At 42.5% G+C, this 17,528-nt stretch overlaps 1 protein-coding gene across 3 annotated transcripts in view; it reads left to right on the forward strand.

The window, feature by feature from the left end:
• Positions 1 to 5,346, forward strand: part of CRYBG1 (crystallin beta-gamma domain containing 1) — a 321,531-nt gene extending 316,185 nt beyond the window's left edge. For all 3 annotated transcript variants that reach the window (XM_056566226.1, XM_056566227.1, XM_056566228.1), the window contains 2 exons: positions 2,945 to 3,107; positions 3,885 to 5,346. In XM_056566226.1, coding sequence (XP_056422201.1) covers positions 2,945 to 3,107; positions 3,885 to 3,973 — 252 coding nt within the window. In that variant the 3' untranslated portion in view covers positions 3,974 to 5,346. The remainder of the gene's footprint in view (positions 1 to 2,944; positions 3,108 to 3,884) is intronic.
• Positions 5,347 to 17,528: the final 12,182 nt, after the last annotated feature.

Below are 17,528 nucleotides of genomic sequence, written 5' to 3' on the forward strand. Positions count from 1 at the left end.
AACAAGTTACTCTAAGTTGTACTCAAAAATCAGATTACTTTGAAGGGATGTTATCTAACCAGGATATATAACTCCTTGATCACCCCTGTTTAGAGGAGTTAACCTTTTATTACACATATAGATACAGATCAGCGTCAGTTCAGCTTAGCAGCTGTTGCCGGTTTCAATTGATTTTGCAGTAATGCCTGTTAGATTCTATGAATATTTCATCAAGTTAGCTGCACAGGTAGCCCAAGAATAACACTGTGTATGTTTAATTGTAATAACCTTTAAAGGAGTTCTATAGTCCTGAGTGAGTAAATAAATAAAGAAGTGTTTAAAATGCTAAGCAACTTGTTATTATATCTCTATTAATATGTAAATATGTACTGTTTACCTTCAGAAGTCGAACACCTCCTCTGTCCATGTCCTACTCACACAGCATAGCTGCTGGCACTGTTACAGGGATAAGAATAGAGATTATGCTGTATTTTGATGATTGCAAAGATTTTTGTACTTAGGGCCGTATTAGACGCCTGGGCCTTCCTAGAAACAATCGATGCTTGTTTTCAGAGCCTATGACTGGATTGGTCATAGGCCATTGGTCGATGGGTCATTTTGACCCTCTGAAAAACCAATTAGCCAGTGAACAAGCATTTGTTCATTCGTTGGCTGATCTTTGGCCCTATTACACAGGGCAATGTTGGCCTGTTCGTCCGATAATCGTCCTGTGTAATAGGGCCCTTAGTTACAACATGAGTATATGTAAGAACAGGGAACATACAAAATGGATTTAAGCACTAAACATTTGCATTATTTTAAGTAGGCAGAGAACTTAAAAACAAAGAATTTTAAACACACAGATATAATTAAAACTGCCTGTGCCTGGGGAGTAGCTGTGGCCCCATCCTTCATCACTATTCTAGGTATTCGCATAGGAAAACACCTGACACACTCTATGCGCTGAACTATGTGCCCCTTTTTAAGAGTTTCTTTGCTGAACTTAACAGATGGGAATCCTTGCAGTTATCTTTTCTTGGTCACTTCCATTTGATCAAGACTATTAGCTTCCCGCTCTTGCTCTATGCCCTGCAGATGCTCCCCTTATTATTGAAGCACAAGGATGTTAGACGACTTAACCAAGCTTTTCAGCACTTTTTATGGCAGGGCAAACGTCCCCTTGCAGAAGCTTATGCTATGCAAAGCAGAGGGGGGACTCAACTTCCCAAATGTTAGGGGATATAATTTAGCTTGCCTGTTCAGGGGCTCCATGGGCCTTCCTTCTTTTGTAATATGATAGTTGAGATGGCGCTGGCTGCTCCTTGGTCCCTACGGGCGCTACTGCATCGTGCTTACACCAAGCTGCCGGCAGAAATCAAGAGTTCAATGATGCTCCGCAATACGATTGTAGCATGGAAGGGGATCCGGAACATTTTTGGCCTCCCATTTCTTCTCTCCAAGAGAATGCCCTTGATCGACCATCCAGAGTTCTGGCAGGGCAGGTCCGCCCCTTGGTTGTCCCTATGGGCCTCTAAGGGTATCATGACGGTGGGGGACCTCATACATGGGGATACCCATAGATGGTTCGCCCCTGGGGAGGTTCTACAGTCCTTTGGGCTCCATCAATCTCACATCCTGTATGCCAATCAGGTCTACACCTTTTTGTTCTTCCCGAATGAGGGACCTCACGCGGGAAGCACCAACACACACTGGACGAGATCATAGGTGAAAACCCAAGGAGGACATCAATATCGTCCCCTTTACCTGGCTTTTCGTAACCGTTTCTTGAAAATAGACCCTAAACGGATTATTCGTACATGGGAGCGGTGGACAGGGGGCGTTGACATCACAGACACCATCCTGGCTGGTTGGGAGGCGGTACGTAGAAATGTTATAAATGAAAGGTGGAGGGAAACTTATTTTAAGATGGCCCATGCGGCCTTATATGGCTTTTTACATTCTGCCTTCCCCCTCCTTCCCTGACAGGATTACTAGCTGTCCTAAGAGCAGGGCTCCACTCACGAAGTTATACAATGGGGTTTGGGAGTGCTCGGTCACGGCAGAATATTGGCGACTGATACAGACCTATATCTGGGATTACTGGCGGGTGACTCTAACTTTCACACCACAGTCCTTTTTATTTCATCAATTGCGCCCGCCGGAGGGGTACGAGGGTGAGAGGAGGAAGATACCACGTTTTATTCATGTTGTTCTTCTAGTGGCACTGTGCTGCCTTTTCACCAAATGGTTGGACTCAGATTTTTCTAGAGGTGGACAGGTTGGATGCAGAACATCACTGTAACTCTGGCACTAAATGTTTTTTTCAGAAGTGGAAATCCTTTATTGGGACTAATTTCAAATCTCGGGGGATTGTGGAACTTGTTTGCCCATTTCAGTTCACCACATGGTATAGTACGGAGGCTCTTCGAGGTTCTCTCGGAGCGTTTCGTGTACCTGATAATTGAGCTGATTCATCAATCTCGCCCTTGCATTCTCACTATAGAGAGTGGAGGAGGAGGGGGAGATTTGGTGCGGAACATGGCCCTTGTTTTTGAGGATTGTGCTCCGTTCGCTTGTCTGTGTGTGTGTGGGGGGGGGGTGTCTTCTCGTATTCTCTTACCTTATTCTTGACACTTATTGTTTCTGGTGCTGTATTTTGTTTGGAAAATGTTTAATAAAAAAAAAAAAAAAAATACCTGTGCCAAAAATCTAGTGCAACATTACTTGCACCACATTTTCAACTGTGTTTTGGACACTTTTTTTATTATTTTTTTAATAAACTTTTGTACCATCCTCGACAGAGTGGTATGGATGAAATGGTAAAAAGGAGTAATTAAGATGCAAAAAAAAAATTTTGGCATAAAACTAAGCTAATAGAAAGTGCAAACTTTGCTATTTGTTTTTGGAATGTAATTTTATAGTATGGTATAAATAATACATTAACATTATTATTATTAACCCACAGATTGCTGAAGACTGTACTCTGACTGCTGCTGGGACTGTTATTACTACTGGAAGCAAGCTTGGTCTGAGCATTGAACAGACTGGAACAAGCATGTTATGGAATATCAGCCCGGATGGCAGGATCTATTGTCGATCAAAGCCCAACTTTGTTTTAGACATTAAGGGTAAGCTTATTTAGTTGGGGAAACATAGCTTCTTTATGTACATCCTTGCATGTGAGCATGGGATATTGTCCAAACATGCATGCATTTGTCACTTAAGCCAGTAAAAGCGCCACAGAGTATAACAGGGGTTAGAGTCCCCATGCTATTGTACCTTTTGTTATGTAAATGAGTGTCTTTATTCTGTTCCAGTGTCAGAGATGCGTGACCAGTAGTAGTTGGCTGTTTTTTTTATCAACTGGTGCCGGAAAGCTAAACAGATTTGTAAATTACTTTTATTTAAAAAAGCCAGTACTTATCAGCTGCTGTATGCTCCAGAGGTAGTTTATTCTTTTTGAATTTCTTTTGTCTGACCATAGTGCTCTCTGCTGATACCTCTGTCCATGTCAGGAACTGTCCAGAGCAGAAGCAAATCCCCCATAGTAAACCTCTCCTGCTCTGGACAGTTCCTGACACAGACAGAGTTTTAGCAGAGAGCACTGTGGTCAGACAGGAAAGAAATTCAAAAAGAAAAGAACTTCCTCTGGAGCATACAGCAGCTGATAAGTACTGGAAGGACTGTGTAAACCATTTTGATGTTAAAAAGTAACAGACTAAGGAACACTGTTCCATAGTCTCCAACCAGTGGCTCAGCCTTCCTTGCACTAATAAGATAAATGTCATGGCAGTAACAAATTGGCCAACCTTTGCGTAGGCCAGCTCTGTCTGTTCTGGATGTAACACCGGCTGGGGTTCCTTTGTGGTAAAACTTGCCTAATTTTCAATTTTTCTCTCTTGTAGGGGGCAACCAGTATGACCAGCAACATGTTGTTCTGAATCCTATTACAGAAGGCAAGCTTAGCCAGCTTTGGGAAATATGTGTGCTATAACTAGGCACCACTGTGGACTAGAGGCCGGTATATTATAGAACTCAACACTTTTTGGTGCTATGCACTGTTTTAGGAGCCCCATATCCTGCATAACATAATACATACAATAATGTTTACGACACAACTAAGGATGCATGGGTGCCGCCTGGCTTCAGAGTGAAATAACACATTCAGGACGTTTTCTGATCCCCTGGATTTGACTTCTAAACTTGAAGCATGTGCAATAAACGGATCTCTTTCATGTGAGCCTCTAGCTCATCTCCAAACATTGGGGACAACATGTGGAACCAAAGCTACAGGAGACTATTTGTGGTGACTGTGTACCGCTGCAGATTTTTCATCATGAAAAGGTTATAATCTCCAAAGATCTGCACTGTTTTATTGGTGGACACTAAATTAAAGTGACAGTATTCACAGACCAACATGTCGAGGGTATTACCTAAGAGTATTCGCTAGCCCTGCAGGTTGTCTAATTGAAAACACAGCAATCCATGAGGCCTCCTTCTATATGCATCAACTTAGCTTGGCTTTTCTTTTAGAACATGTTCACACCTTTAAAAAAAATGGACGTTTTATTTACGGTAATTTTTTTTAGGCAATTACGAAAAAAACGGACAGTTGGCTGAAAAAAAGTCCATAAATAAAATACAGCTTTTTTCTTATGGTGTGAACATGGCCTTAATGTATTTTATGTGTGTTCTTATATGGACTCTGTTATTTAGAATGTGTTTTATTTTGGATTCTGCCTTTTTTTCTATAAGTTAGATCATCTTGTCTAAGACATTATTGGATCCATATAGAAATATACCTGTAATTACGCTCCATGTAAGATGAGTTTAGACAGAACTATATGCAGTTTATTGATATTAACAATCCATATTATTGGACAATGGGTTTTAATAGTTTGCATTTTACATTGACCTTTATAAGACGAATGTGCTGCTCTAAAACATGATACCGATGAACAGACATCTTATTGTAACTGACAGCCTGTCTTATTATGCATATATTGTAGGTGTAATTTCTATTGGAATTTTGGTAATATGGGATTTTTCCTGGCTGCGTGAGTAAGTTGGTGTTTCACCTGCTCTTATGTGATTTACATGACTGTATTTTATGCCGGCACTGATAATTTCTATACTGACATGAACTTGGCACCTTAGGGAGACAAATAAAAAAGGAAAGATTTACACTGGAACCTTAAAGCCTTACTTTAGAATATTTAAGTAAACCGCATGTGCCTTATCAATTGTACATTGTTTCAATAAGGAAGAATGGAAGTGGTCCCGTAAAGTTCTGATCTGTTGTTTCTGTATGTTTCCTAACATTTGGTGGATTTTTTTCTACAAATGCAACATTTTTGGAAAATAAATGACAAATATTATCAAAAAGTCTCGTTTAATTTATTTAATTGTCTACAAAATATTTTAACACAGTCTTTTTATCTATCAATTAAAGGGGCACTCTACCCTTGGACATCTTATCCCCTATCCAAAGGATAGGGGATAAGATGTCTTATCACAGGAATTGTAGATTTGCAACCGCTGCACAAACACTGTTTGCAATACACAAGCCTTAAAGGGTTATTCCGGCTTTAGTCATTTTATCCCCCTATGAATAGGGTGGGGGCGCATGGCGTTATATCCCGTCTCCAGTCTTGGAAACTGCGGGTGCTGCAGGGAGATCGCGGGCATATATAGTAACCCTCCCCAAAAATATACATAAGAAAAAAACAGCGAGAACATCTAAATACAAAAACAATCCCGCTTAAGAACAACCACATCAAATATGAAAATAAATTACATTTTATAGAATAATGAATCAGACACAGACTAAATAATCTCAAGACACCTATAAAAAACACACACAATAAGGCATATTAAAATAATGACACAAGTGGGATTGATATTGCTAATATTGCAATATGTCCATAGGTGTAGATAAATATAAAAAGATACTAATTTAATTGCCCAGGAAACATTTGGATACAGCCTGATGATACCCAAATGTGCCCATTTAAAAACTCCAAAACTTTATCAAAATGTTGAAAATTGCCCTATTCTGACTCCTCAAACTTGCTAATATTTCCATATACAGTGATGTTTGAGGTCAAATTTTTTGTGCAGTGATCTGTAGTTTGTATCAGTTCCACTTTTGCGTATATGTGATGTTTTGATATTTTGATTACTTTTATTGATGTGATCAAAAAGTGGCAATTTTAGACATTCACTATACGGGATCATTAACATTATATTTTAATAGTTCAGACATTTATGCATGTGACAATGACATGTATATGTCATTTTTATACTTTGCCTGCTTTTCCCATTTTACAATTACAATTTTTACTGGGGGAGGGGTTATTTACATTTCAAAAAACCTTTTTTTTTTTCTTTACATTTTTTGTCCACATAGGGGACTACTAATAATAATAATCCCCCGATTGCTATTACTGTTTAGTGCTAAGCAATGACATAACACTGATCTGTTTTATCTGCGAAATGCTGTATAGTCTGAACATGCATTATTTCTCCAAGCATGTGAGGTGAACTCAGTTCTCCATCTTGACTCATTGGACCCCTGCGATCACGCTGTGGTGTGTCAGATGAGTCCCTTTTAGTGCCGATAATGTGTTAGATTAAGGCGCAAATTTTTTTTTAAAATAAATAAAAAGGCACTGCATCCAGGGAAGAGGTCTGAGTGTGTGAAGACTGCAGCTCTATGCACCATACTTTTATAAATGACTGAAATCATGATTTTATTAAATTAAAAACCGTGATTTAAAGAGGTACTCCGGTGGAAAACATTTTTTTTTTTTTTTTATCAACTGGTGCCAGAAAGTTACAGATTTGTAAATTACTTCTATTATAAAATATTTGTCCTTACAGTACTTATTAGCAGCTGTATGCTAAAGAGGAAATTCTTTTCTTTAAGTTCTTTTTTGTCTTGTCCACAGTGCTCTCTGCTGACACCTGATGCCTGTATCAGGAACTGTCCAGAGCAGGAGCAAATCCCCATAGCAAACCTATGCTGCTCTGGACAGTTCCTGACACAGACAGAGGTGTCAGCAGAGAGCACTGTGGACAAGACAAAAAAGAAATGTAAAAAGAAAAGAATTTCCTCTGTAGCATACAGCTGCTAATAAGTATTGGAAGGATTAAGATTTTTAAATAGAAGTAATTAACAAATCTGTTTAACTTTCTGGCACCAGTTCATTAAAAAAAAAAAAAAAAAAAAGAGTACCCCTTTAATGCCCTGCTGGGTAATGTTATGCTGTCTATGCTGAGCAGTAGAAATTCCCTGCCTGATCCCTATCACTGTGTTGATGAAACTTACCCAGATTTCCATATTCTATCCCAAGGTTTTCAAAGGATTTTAACCTTTAAAAAACTGCCCAACTTGTATCCAATATTTATGCCAAAATTGCCATAGCATCTTGTGTTTTCTCTCTTTATGAATTATAAAAAAAAAAGTGAACTTTTATCCTCCCAAAACAAGTTTAATTTTCTCCCAAATCCCTAGGGTCTATTCACACTGGCGGAATTTCCACCTCAAATGAAAGCCCAATAGACTTCTATGGGATTCCACACTTCTGAATTTCCACATGCGGAATTTCCACACGAATTCCGCACAAATTCCACACAAAATATGCACAAGCCAAAAACCACCTGCGGAAGTGGAATTGGTACGTAAATTCCACCCGTGTGAATAGACCCTTAATGTAATGTCCACTAAAGGGCACTCCTTCAGGCTTTTCACAATCAGCTGGCCTGATTTCTGTAGTTCCCAGTTGTCCCAGAACTCATATTCATTTTTTTCCCACCAAGCTTACAAAATAAACAATTTTTTTTTTTTTTTAGAAATTGTAATTGTGCTGCTAGATAATAGACCCTAAAGTCTGGTAAAAACAACTATAAAACACAACTTTTAATAGGTATGCATTAAAAAGGTTGTATAAAAAATGTAATTATGGTACCAAGGTATTGTTAATATATATACAAGGAATTGAAAATAACACACAGTAAAGGTGAGTGAAGTGGGTGAAGTTTATGGAAATTGCTAGAGTAGAAGGGCTGAACTGATAATGTAAGGATAAGACCCCCAGTATATCACTGACCCTGTCTTTTAAGGGACCCATCTCCTTAACAGGATGGCCTCAACCAAGGTGACGTTCACTCCTGGGTGCTAAGTGCGCAGGATAAAACTATAAACCAAGAAAGAAGGGGGAGGCCAGGGTGAGTAGGTCACAATTGCTGGGATTGGTAGGAAAAATATACAGATATTCTGTAATTGTAAGGAGACACAAGTCGTACAAAAAAAAAAAAGTGTGTGAAAATATGCCCCAGTGACCAAAAAAAAAAGTGTTAACAATGTCTTACTAATGCCTATATGGATGGAGGGCCCCGTAAGACACACATGAAAATATTCCCCTAGTAACTGATGCGTTTCTCCCACTGAGATAATTTTGTGGGTTCATCAGGGAGAGGGATATGTACAACAAACTGTACTGTGTGTGAGAGTAAAATAGATGGTCAAACGCTAGATGGTAAGTGGGGATTACATTTATATAGCTGTAACATAAGATATATATGGTTAATCTATCTTACAGTTGCATTATAATTGCTGTCGGACAGTAGTGGCAAATTAAGACAATCACTTTAATAGATAGTAACAACTACCACAGGTGTATACCAGAACTCAATGGCTGCTAATAGTCACAATAAAGCCCCAGGATGATGTATACCAAAGGGTTAATTAAATGATGGTTTAAACAAAAGATGCCCCATAGAGTTATGTACTGATAAACAAAGATACAGCACAGATATATATTAAAAAAAAATAACACAATGGGGTGTGGTGATGCCACAGGTCAAACCAAATGGTTAAATTACCGAAAGACAGAGATTGGATTGGTGATTGGACAAACCAAAAGCAGGTAGGGACCCTCCACCCGTCCTCTCAGCTGATTGGTCCCAATCAGCTCCAGTGAGCTACCGGCAGTGTTATTTTTCCCCTTCTAGATGCCACAATCAACTTTGATTACAGCATCTAAAGGGTTCACGCCGTAAATCGACCCAATGTCAGGCATTAGTCGTGGCTCCTGACTGCTGATAGCAACTGGTACCCACCAGGCATGAAGCGCGCTCAGCTCCTGAGCACGCTTGATACAGCGGGAGGTGGACTAGGGCGTTACATGTACACTTGATGTCCTTAAGGAGTAAAGGGTGTGTTCACACATTCAGTATCATTATGGAATACAAAGCCAGGAACAGATCATAAATGTAGGACATGTATAAAGGAAACACTAAAACTTCTCTTTTGAAATCCAATACTGGTTTTGCATTCAATAATTGCAATAAAAAAAGAAAACTGAATTTGTAAAACACACCCAATGACAGGTAAAGTGAGTAACACCGACAATGGCGTCTGTCAAGGGTGAGGTATATTAGGCAGGGCCGGATTAAGAGCATCATGGGCCTGGTGCTGCCCCCTCAGTTGGCATTATATGTGAGGGGCACAGGACAGGGGGGGCATTATAAGTAAGGGGCAAATGTCAGGGGGGCATTATAGGTGCATCATATGGGCACATGACAGGGGGGGCCCTGTCATGTGTCCCTCACATATAATGCCCCCCTGACGTGCCCCTCACAAATAATGCCCCTCTGTCCTGTGTATATCACATATTATACCCCCTGTCCTGTGCCCCTCACATATAATGCCCCCATCCTGTGCTCCTCACATATAATGCCCTCTGTCCTGGGCCCCTCACATAATGCCCCCCTGTCCTGTGCCCCTCACATATTATGCCCCCCTGTTATGTGCCCCTCACTTATAATTTGCCCTTTTCTGTGCATGCACACCGCCCCCCAAGTCTTAATAATTCCCCTGTACCATACGGCGCCCAAGCACCTCACTCCAGCTGTCACATTTCTTAGACGCTGCTCCGTTCTTGCAGTGTGAGAGCTGCGGGGAGGTGATCTCCGGGCGCCAGCGGCGTCCCCGCGGCTCACACTGCAAGAATGCAGCAGCGTGTGAGAAATGTGAGGGAATGGTGAAGCAGGACAGCTGACAGCTCCCACTCCACCATGCTATAGTACAGGAGGGTCAACAATCTCAGGGGCAATTGCCCCATTGCACCCCCGGTGGATCTGGTGATAGGGCAGGGGTCTCAAACTCAAATTATCTGGAGGTAGAAGCGGCACCCCCCACCAGAAGTAGCACCACCATCATCTACCAGCAACCCCCCCCCCCCCCCCCACCATTCCCACTACCCTTGTGTGGTAATAGCATGAGCTTATGGATGATGGGGGTGCTACTTCTGGGGGGGAGCATTGGGCAGGCAGCAGTTTCCCCACATTAGGAAGGTAGCGGTTTCCCCACATTATGTAGGTAGCATGTTCCCCACATTAGGTTCTAGCAGGTTCCCCACATTAGCTAGTAGTAGTTGTCCCACATTAGGTAGTAGCAGGTTCCCCACATTAGGTAGTAGCAGACTCCCCAGATTTGGTAGTAGCAGGTTCCCCACATTAGGTAGTGGCAGGCTCCCCACATTAGGTAGTAGCAGGTTTCCCACATTAGGTAGTGGCAGGCTCCCCACATTAGGTAGTAGGGATCGACCGATTATCGGTTTGGCCGATATTATCGGCCGATATTCACGATTTTGGACGTTATCGGCAATTACCTTGCCGATAATGCCCCGCCCCCGCACTACACCCCCCACCGCACCGCCCCGGCAAGAGATTGCCGCCGCTGCCCCATTGCCTCCCCCATCCCCAGTTTTATAATTAGCTGTTCCCAGGCCCGAGGTCCGCTCTACTTCTGGCTCCTGCGGTGTCCTGCGTTACGTTGTGTGCTGCACATTGACGAGTGACGTCCTCAACGCGACGTCACCGTCAGTGCGCACAGTGACAGCTCAGGATGCCGCCGGAGTCAGAAGTAGCGCGGACCCCGTGTTTGGACTAAGGACCGCCGGATAGGCGGGGGGGGTTAGCGGCGGTGGTGGTTGGACTCAGGAGGACCCCAGGACAGGCAGGGGAAGAGTAGCGGGTGTCAGCGGCAATCTCTGACCCAGCAAAAGCCGCTGCAGTTGATTGATTTAAAGTGCCCAGTTTAAATCATTGATCTGCAGCCGGGAGGGGGGTGGGGGGGGGGGGGCGTTTTGCTGAAATAGCCGATAACTTATACCGAAATTTCGGTATAAGTTATCGGCTATCGGCCTTAAAGTCCACAGATTATCGGTATCGGCCCTAAAAAATCGATATCGGTCCATCCCAATTGGGAGGCAGGTTCCCCACATTAGGTAGTGGCAGGTTCCCCGCATTAGGTAGTGGCATACTCCCCACATTAGGTAGTAGCAGGATCCCCACATTAGGTAGCATTGTCCCCCCCCCCCACATATACACACACACACACAAACGCACACGCAAAGACACACAGACAGACACATAGACACACTTACCCGTCCTGCTCTGCGCTTCTCCTCTCCGCCAGCGGCCTAACGAGTGGCGTCACTGATGTCCTGCGCGGGTCTGCGGAGGGACGTCACATGCGCGACATCCCTCATCAGACTCGGGCCGGCCAACCGGAGACGTGGAGGGCGGGGTAAGTGAAGTCTTCCGGCATGAAGGATGCCTGAAGAAGTTACCTGCCCAGCGCCCGGAACTGCATGTCCCGGGCGTCGGGCAATACAAATTTCACATACCGCAAACTTTCGTTCCGCGGGCCAGGAGTTTGAGGCTTGATTGTCGCGGGCGCCGGTTGGTCTGTGCGGGCTGTTTGTGGGGGCCACCGGGCCTATTTTAACACAGGGGCCTAGAGCTGCCGCTCCATCCGCCCCTACGTTAATCCGGCACTGATATTAGGTAGCAAGTGTCAGATCCACAGGATATGCCATAATAGTCTGATAGAAGCAGGTCCCACATGAGGTCAGGAAGCTTAAGACAGACAGATGGGGTGTTTCACACATTGGGCCTCATTTACTAAGCCAAAGTTTCTATCAAGTTTTGTGGATTAAACTTAGGCGCACGCCTGTGCGACACTTTTTGCGACATATTAGTCTACATTCTCACACGTCACTCGGAGAGTTAGAGAAAACCCTACAAAGGGGCATGGCATATAAAAAATGGGCGTAACCCGACATTTTTAAAAAGTCACCATTTTTTTTGTCCAAAACCCGACGAAAAAGCGGAGAAGAGTGAATTTTGAAAACCCGAATGCCAGAGACTGGTGCAAAAACAGGTAAAATGGTTGGTTTTATCCCCCAGCAATGGGGGAGATTTATCAAAACCTGTCCAGAGGAAAAGTTGCTGAGTTGCCCATAGCAACCAGATTGTTTTTCATTTTTGAAAAGGCCTCATCAAAATGAAAGAAGCAATCTGATTGGTTGCTATGGGCAACTTTTCATTAATCTCCCCCAATATGCATAAACTAGGTAAACCAAAATTAAAAAGATTGGTTCACTTAAATCTAATTTCATCGGAATATATATATTCCTGACTTGATAGGATTTATGGACAAATATTTAATTTTTAAACCTTAAATGTGTGGAAATGTTACAGTTTACTTTGATGTTTGCATTGTTACATGGTAGTACTTTCTAACTTTATCTGTGATTTATTCAATATTTATTGCACAACTTTATTTGTAGGATTGCTAACATAATCCACTTTCAGTCTTTTCTTCCATCTGGTCTGCAGAATATTTTTGCTATGGCTCGCAGCCTCAGTGTCAAAATGCATGCTCAAATGGTATTCCCAAATTGTGTAAAAAAAAAAGTGTGTTATTTCTTAAATAAAATCGTTAGGGCTCGCAGAGCAGATTTTACACCCAACTCTATTTCTTAGGAATTCGGCAAATGCTTTGGAATTGTCATTTTTTTGCATGGCTGGTTGTTGGGGGGGTGGGGGGGTCTCTTGCCTCAGATTTCACAGACCTGAAGAGCCACTGTTGTTTATTCCCAAAAAAATTTGTACCTTTCCGTGTGGACAAAAAAAAAAAAACTTTTGCGCCAAAAAAAATAAAAAAGGACATCTTAGTAAATAACACACAAGAAAGAAGAGGACAAAAAAAAAAAACCCTACGGTACACTCTTAGTAAATCAGGGCCATTGTGAGTAACTTCATGTGACAGTGTAGCACCATTAATACATAACAATCAATGATATCATTATTAAATGAAAATATTTGTTCAATTAAAACATTTATCTAGGTAGATAACGGAGGAAAAAAATGTTATCAAGGCTTGCATGCCGACTTTCTAGCATCAAAGAATTTCACATTTTTGTGCAAGCCCCGTTTGGCTACAGAATGTGTGACTTTTTGTGTTTAGTGCTAAAAGAGGCACTGTTTAAAGCCACATTTTATGCAACTTTTCAAAAAGGTTGCAAAAGGTTTGTGCAACTCCACTCAAAAGGTGGCATACAAACCACACATCACAAAGTGCTTTGAAAAAAAGCAGATTCATCACTCATCATGAGATATGATGCATTTAAAGGAGTACTCCGGCGCTAAGACATCTTATCCCCTATCCAAAGGATAGGGGATAAGATTCCTGATCGCAGGGGCGTGATGCCTGATCGCGGCCGTGATCTTCCACGCCGCACCCCGTTAGAATCAGCCCCTAGAGTGTGCTCGCTCCGGGTCTGATTACTGGCAATCGCAGGGACGGAACATTGTGGCATCACGGCTCCGCCCCCGTGTTACATCATGCTCCGCCCCCTCAATGCAAGCATTTGGAGGGGGCGTGACAGCTGAGGGGGGAGCGTGACATCACACGGGGCGGAGCCGTGACGTCACTATGCTCCGTCCCCGTGATCGCCAGTAATCAGACCCGGAGCGAGCACGCTCCGGGGCCGATTCTAACGGGGTGCGGCGTGGAAGATCACGGGGGTCCCCAGCGGCGGGACCCCCGCGATCAGGCATCTTTTCCTTTGGATAGGGGAGAAGATGTCTTGGCGCCGGAGTTTCCCTTTAATACAAAGTTGAAACTTGCATAGAAAAGAGTACAAGCTTGAAAAAAAAAAGTGTGAAAAAGTCTCATGCCAAACACCCCCCCCCCCCACCCCTCCCCGCGTCCCTGTAGATTTATATACATTACATTGGTTAAGCAGCTTCCTTTTTTGTTGGTTTGTGCATTTGATAAATACGAGTTTGGAAATGTTCCTCTTTAGGGCTTGGTGAACACTGCCATCTTGTGTCCAAGCAATGCTATAGCGTTAGAAGGTAGACATTTTACAAGTTTTCAATTAATTATACAGTTACTGGACTTTTTATTATTAGACTGTCAGATAAAATATTAAATACAATTTGTGTAATATTTGATGAAGCAGATCAATTATATTATTATGTCATGCTTCCTTCATTGCTTGTTTTTTTTTTTTTTTTCCCAGAATACAGTTGACAATAAATGTTGGCACCCCTGAAACTCTTCAATTCTTTATTTCTCACAGAAAAGGATTGCAGTAACACATGTTTTGCTATCCACATGTTTATTCCCTTTGTGTTTATTGGAACTAAACCAAAAAAGGGAGGAAAAAAAGCAAATTGGACATAATGTCACACCAAGCTCCTAAAATGGTCTGGATAAAGTTATCCCCCCCCCCTTAACTTAATATTTGGTTGCACACCCTTTGGAAAAAATAACTGAAATCAGAGGCTTCTTATAACTATCAATACGCTTCTTACACCTCTCAGCCGGAATGTTGGACCACTCTTCCTTTGCAAACTGCTTCAGGTCTCTCTTATTGGAAGGCGCCTTTTCCTAACAGCAATTTTAGGATCTCTCCACAGGTGTTCAATGGGATTTAGATCTGGACTCATTGCTGGCCACTTCAGAACTCTCCAGTGCTTTGTTGCCATCCATTTCTGGGTGCTTTTTGACGTATGTTTGGGGTCATTGTCCTGCTGGAAGACCCAAGATCTTGGACACAAACCCAGCTTTCTGACACTGATAATCCATTGGTAATCCTCAGATTTCGTGATGCCTTGCACACGTTCAAGGCACCCAGTGCCAGAGGCAGCAAAACAACCTTAAAACATCATTGAACCTCCAACATATTTCACTGTAGGTACGGTGTTCTTTTCTTTGTAGGCCTCATTCCACACAGTAGAATGAAGTGCTTTACCAAAAAGCTCTATCTTGGTCTCATCTGTCCACAAGAAATTTTCCCAGAAGGATTTTGGCTTATTATCCTGCGTTGACACCTTTCATCAATTTTTTCTTCTGTCCACGCCCAGGGAGATTAACTACAGTGCCATGGGTTGCAAACTTCTTGATAATGTTGCGCACTGTGGACAAAGGCAAATCTAGATCTCTGGAGATGGACTTGTAACCTTGTGATTGTTGATATTTTTCCACAATTTTGGTTCTCAAGTCCTCAGGCAGTCCTCTTCTCCTCTTTCTGTTGTCCATGCATAGTGTGTCACACAGACACACAATGCAAAGACTAAGTGAACTTCTCTCCTTTTTATCTGCTTTCACCTGTTACTTGCCCCAGGCGAGCATCACCTACTTCTAACAATGTTATTTTTTCACAATTTTGAAAGGTAGCCAATAATTTTGTCCAGCCCATTTTTGGAGTTTGGTGTGACATTATGTCCAATTTGCTTTTTTTCTTCCCTTTTTTGGTTTAGTTCCAATACACACAAAAGGAATAAACATGTGTATAGCAAAACATGTGTTACTGCAATCCTTTTCTGTGAGAAATACTTCATTTTCTTGAAAACTTTCAGGGGTGCCAACATTTACAGCCATGACTGTATATGTTGTTGTTTAAGGAGTTAAAGATTCTCACCTAAAGGGTTACTCCCCCCTAGACATCTTATCCCCTATCCAAAAGATGGGGTGTAAGATGTCTGATCACGGGGGTCCCGCCGCTGGAAACCCCAGCGATCTCAGTGCTGCACCTGGCGTTCGTTTAGAGCATCGGGTTCAGCACCTGAGGCTCGTGATGTCACAGGTGCACCCCGGTCATGATGTCACAGCCACGCCCCTCAATGCAAGTCTGTCACGCCCCCTCCCATAGACTTGCATTGAGGGGGCATAGCCATGACGTCACGAGTGGGGAGTGACCGTGAAGTCACGAGCCTCTGCCCCGCATCGCCAGTCATCCGGCATGGAGCGAATTTCGCTCCGTGCATCGGATGTCTGGGGTGCCGCAGCAGAAATCACGGGGGTCCCCAAAAATTTCCCCATCAAAGATGTCTAGGGGTGGAGTACACCTTTAAGGTCATGTATGATAAAAACCACCTCTGGGGCCCCTATTTATGTAAAAAAATGGGTTATGTTCTGAAACCCATTTAGCAATCTAACACAGCTGCATATAGCATTGAACAAAATAGAAAGGTGTCCAAGCGTGGTGTCAGGCCCAGGCCTGAGTATTAAATCATATATGTGTATTATAATTGTATTGTGTGTGTACTGTATTATCCAGGACATGGGTGAGGGGTCATTCAGACGGTGTGTCCCTGTTTGTGTATTGCAGTTTATTAGGGGGCCTGGCTGGTTGTTTGTTTGAAGTCAGGAGTTTCTTTGAAGTAGCAGGATGTAAGGGGTCTCTGGTCCCATATATGAGATAAGAGATGCGCCCCCCCCCCCCCCCCCCCCCCGGTGGGACCAGAGGGGAGGGGGGAATGGAGTCCCTCCAAAAAGGAGATAGATATATTTAAACAATGCTAGACTCAAAGTTGGTTATTAAGATCTGTGCCCCAAGCTGACAAGACCATCCTAAGAACAGCTGGAGACCCACTCTCATGGACTGCTATATCATCATGCTGTAAGAACTTCATTTTTGCTTTCTGAACTTGCTAAACTCTTTTATATATTTTTGTAACTGTATGTCATTTGTTTCTGTATTTTTATATAGCCAGCACTGTGATACCGTTTATCAGATTAAATGTTTAATTAATCAGCTCTGGTCTTTGATCTCTAAATATATGAGCTCACCTTTCTGAAGGCAGCTCGGGTGAAACACGTTTATCTAAGGGTTAATTGGTGACTTGCTGGGACTAGTAGTGGATACCCAGAGGTCTGGCGGCAATATCCCTTGCACCATCACACTCTCTCTAGTGTCTTGGCTGGACTGATAGGGTGTGATCGTGGGTGTTCAGGGGTCTCCTTTCCTTCTGATTAGTTAGGTCCTAGTGGTGGGATTCTCTCTCCATAAAATCACTTAATGGTCTATAGGATATGTGGGAGTATAAAGTAGAAAAATTAAAAAGATACAGAGTAAAAAAAAAAAAAAAAAATTGTCTGAAAATGTTACAAAAGGCAATTTTTTTTGCCTGTAAAACTGACATTTTTCGTGGGAACATAGCCCTACCTACATGAAAGCAGAGCAAAAAATAAATAACTAGAGCCAGTCCTTTGGTCAAACATGGTTACAGGAATAAACTACATTTTTGGTAGTGGTAACCCCTTGAGTGGTAACCCCTTGAGTGAACAATCCATCCTCATGTAATCATTTTAAAGACTCAAGAGTGACCCAACCAATATTTTCTCAGTATTTAACTATTTCCCTTCACCTACTACTGGACAGAATTTAAAACGTAAATGCAAA

This window comes from Hyla sarda, chromosome 3 (genome assembly GCF_029499605.1).
Source record: "Hyla sarda isolate aHylSar1 chromosome 3, aHylSar1.hap1, whole genome shotgun sequence".
NCBI lineage: Eukaryota > Metazoa > Chordata > Amphibia > Anura > Hylidae > Hyla > Hyla sarda.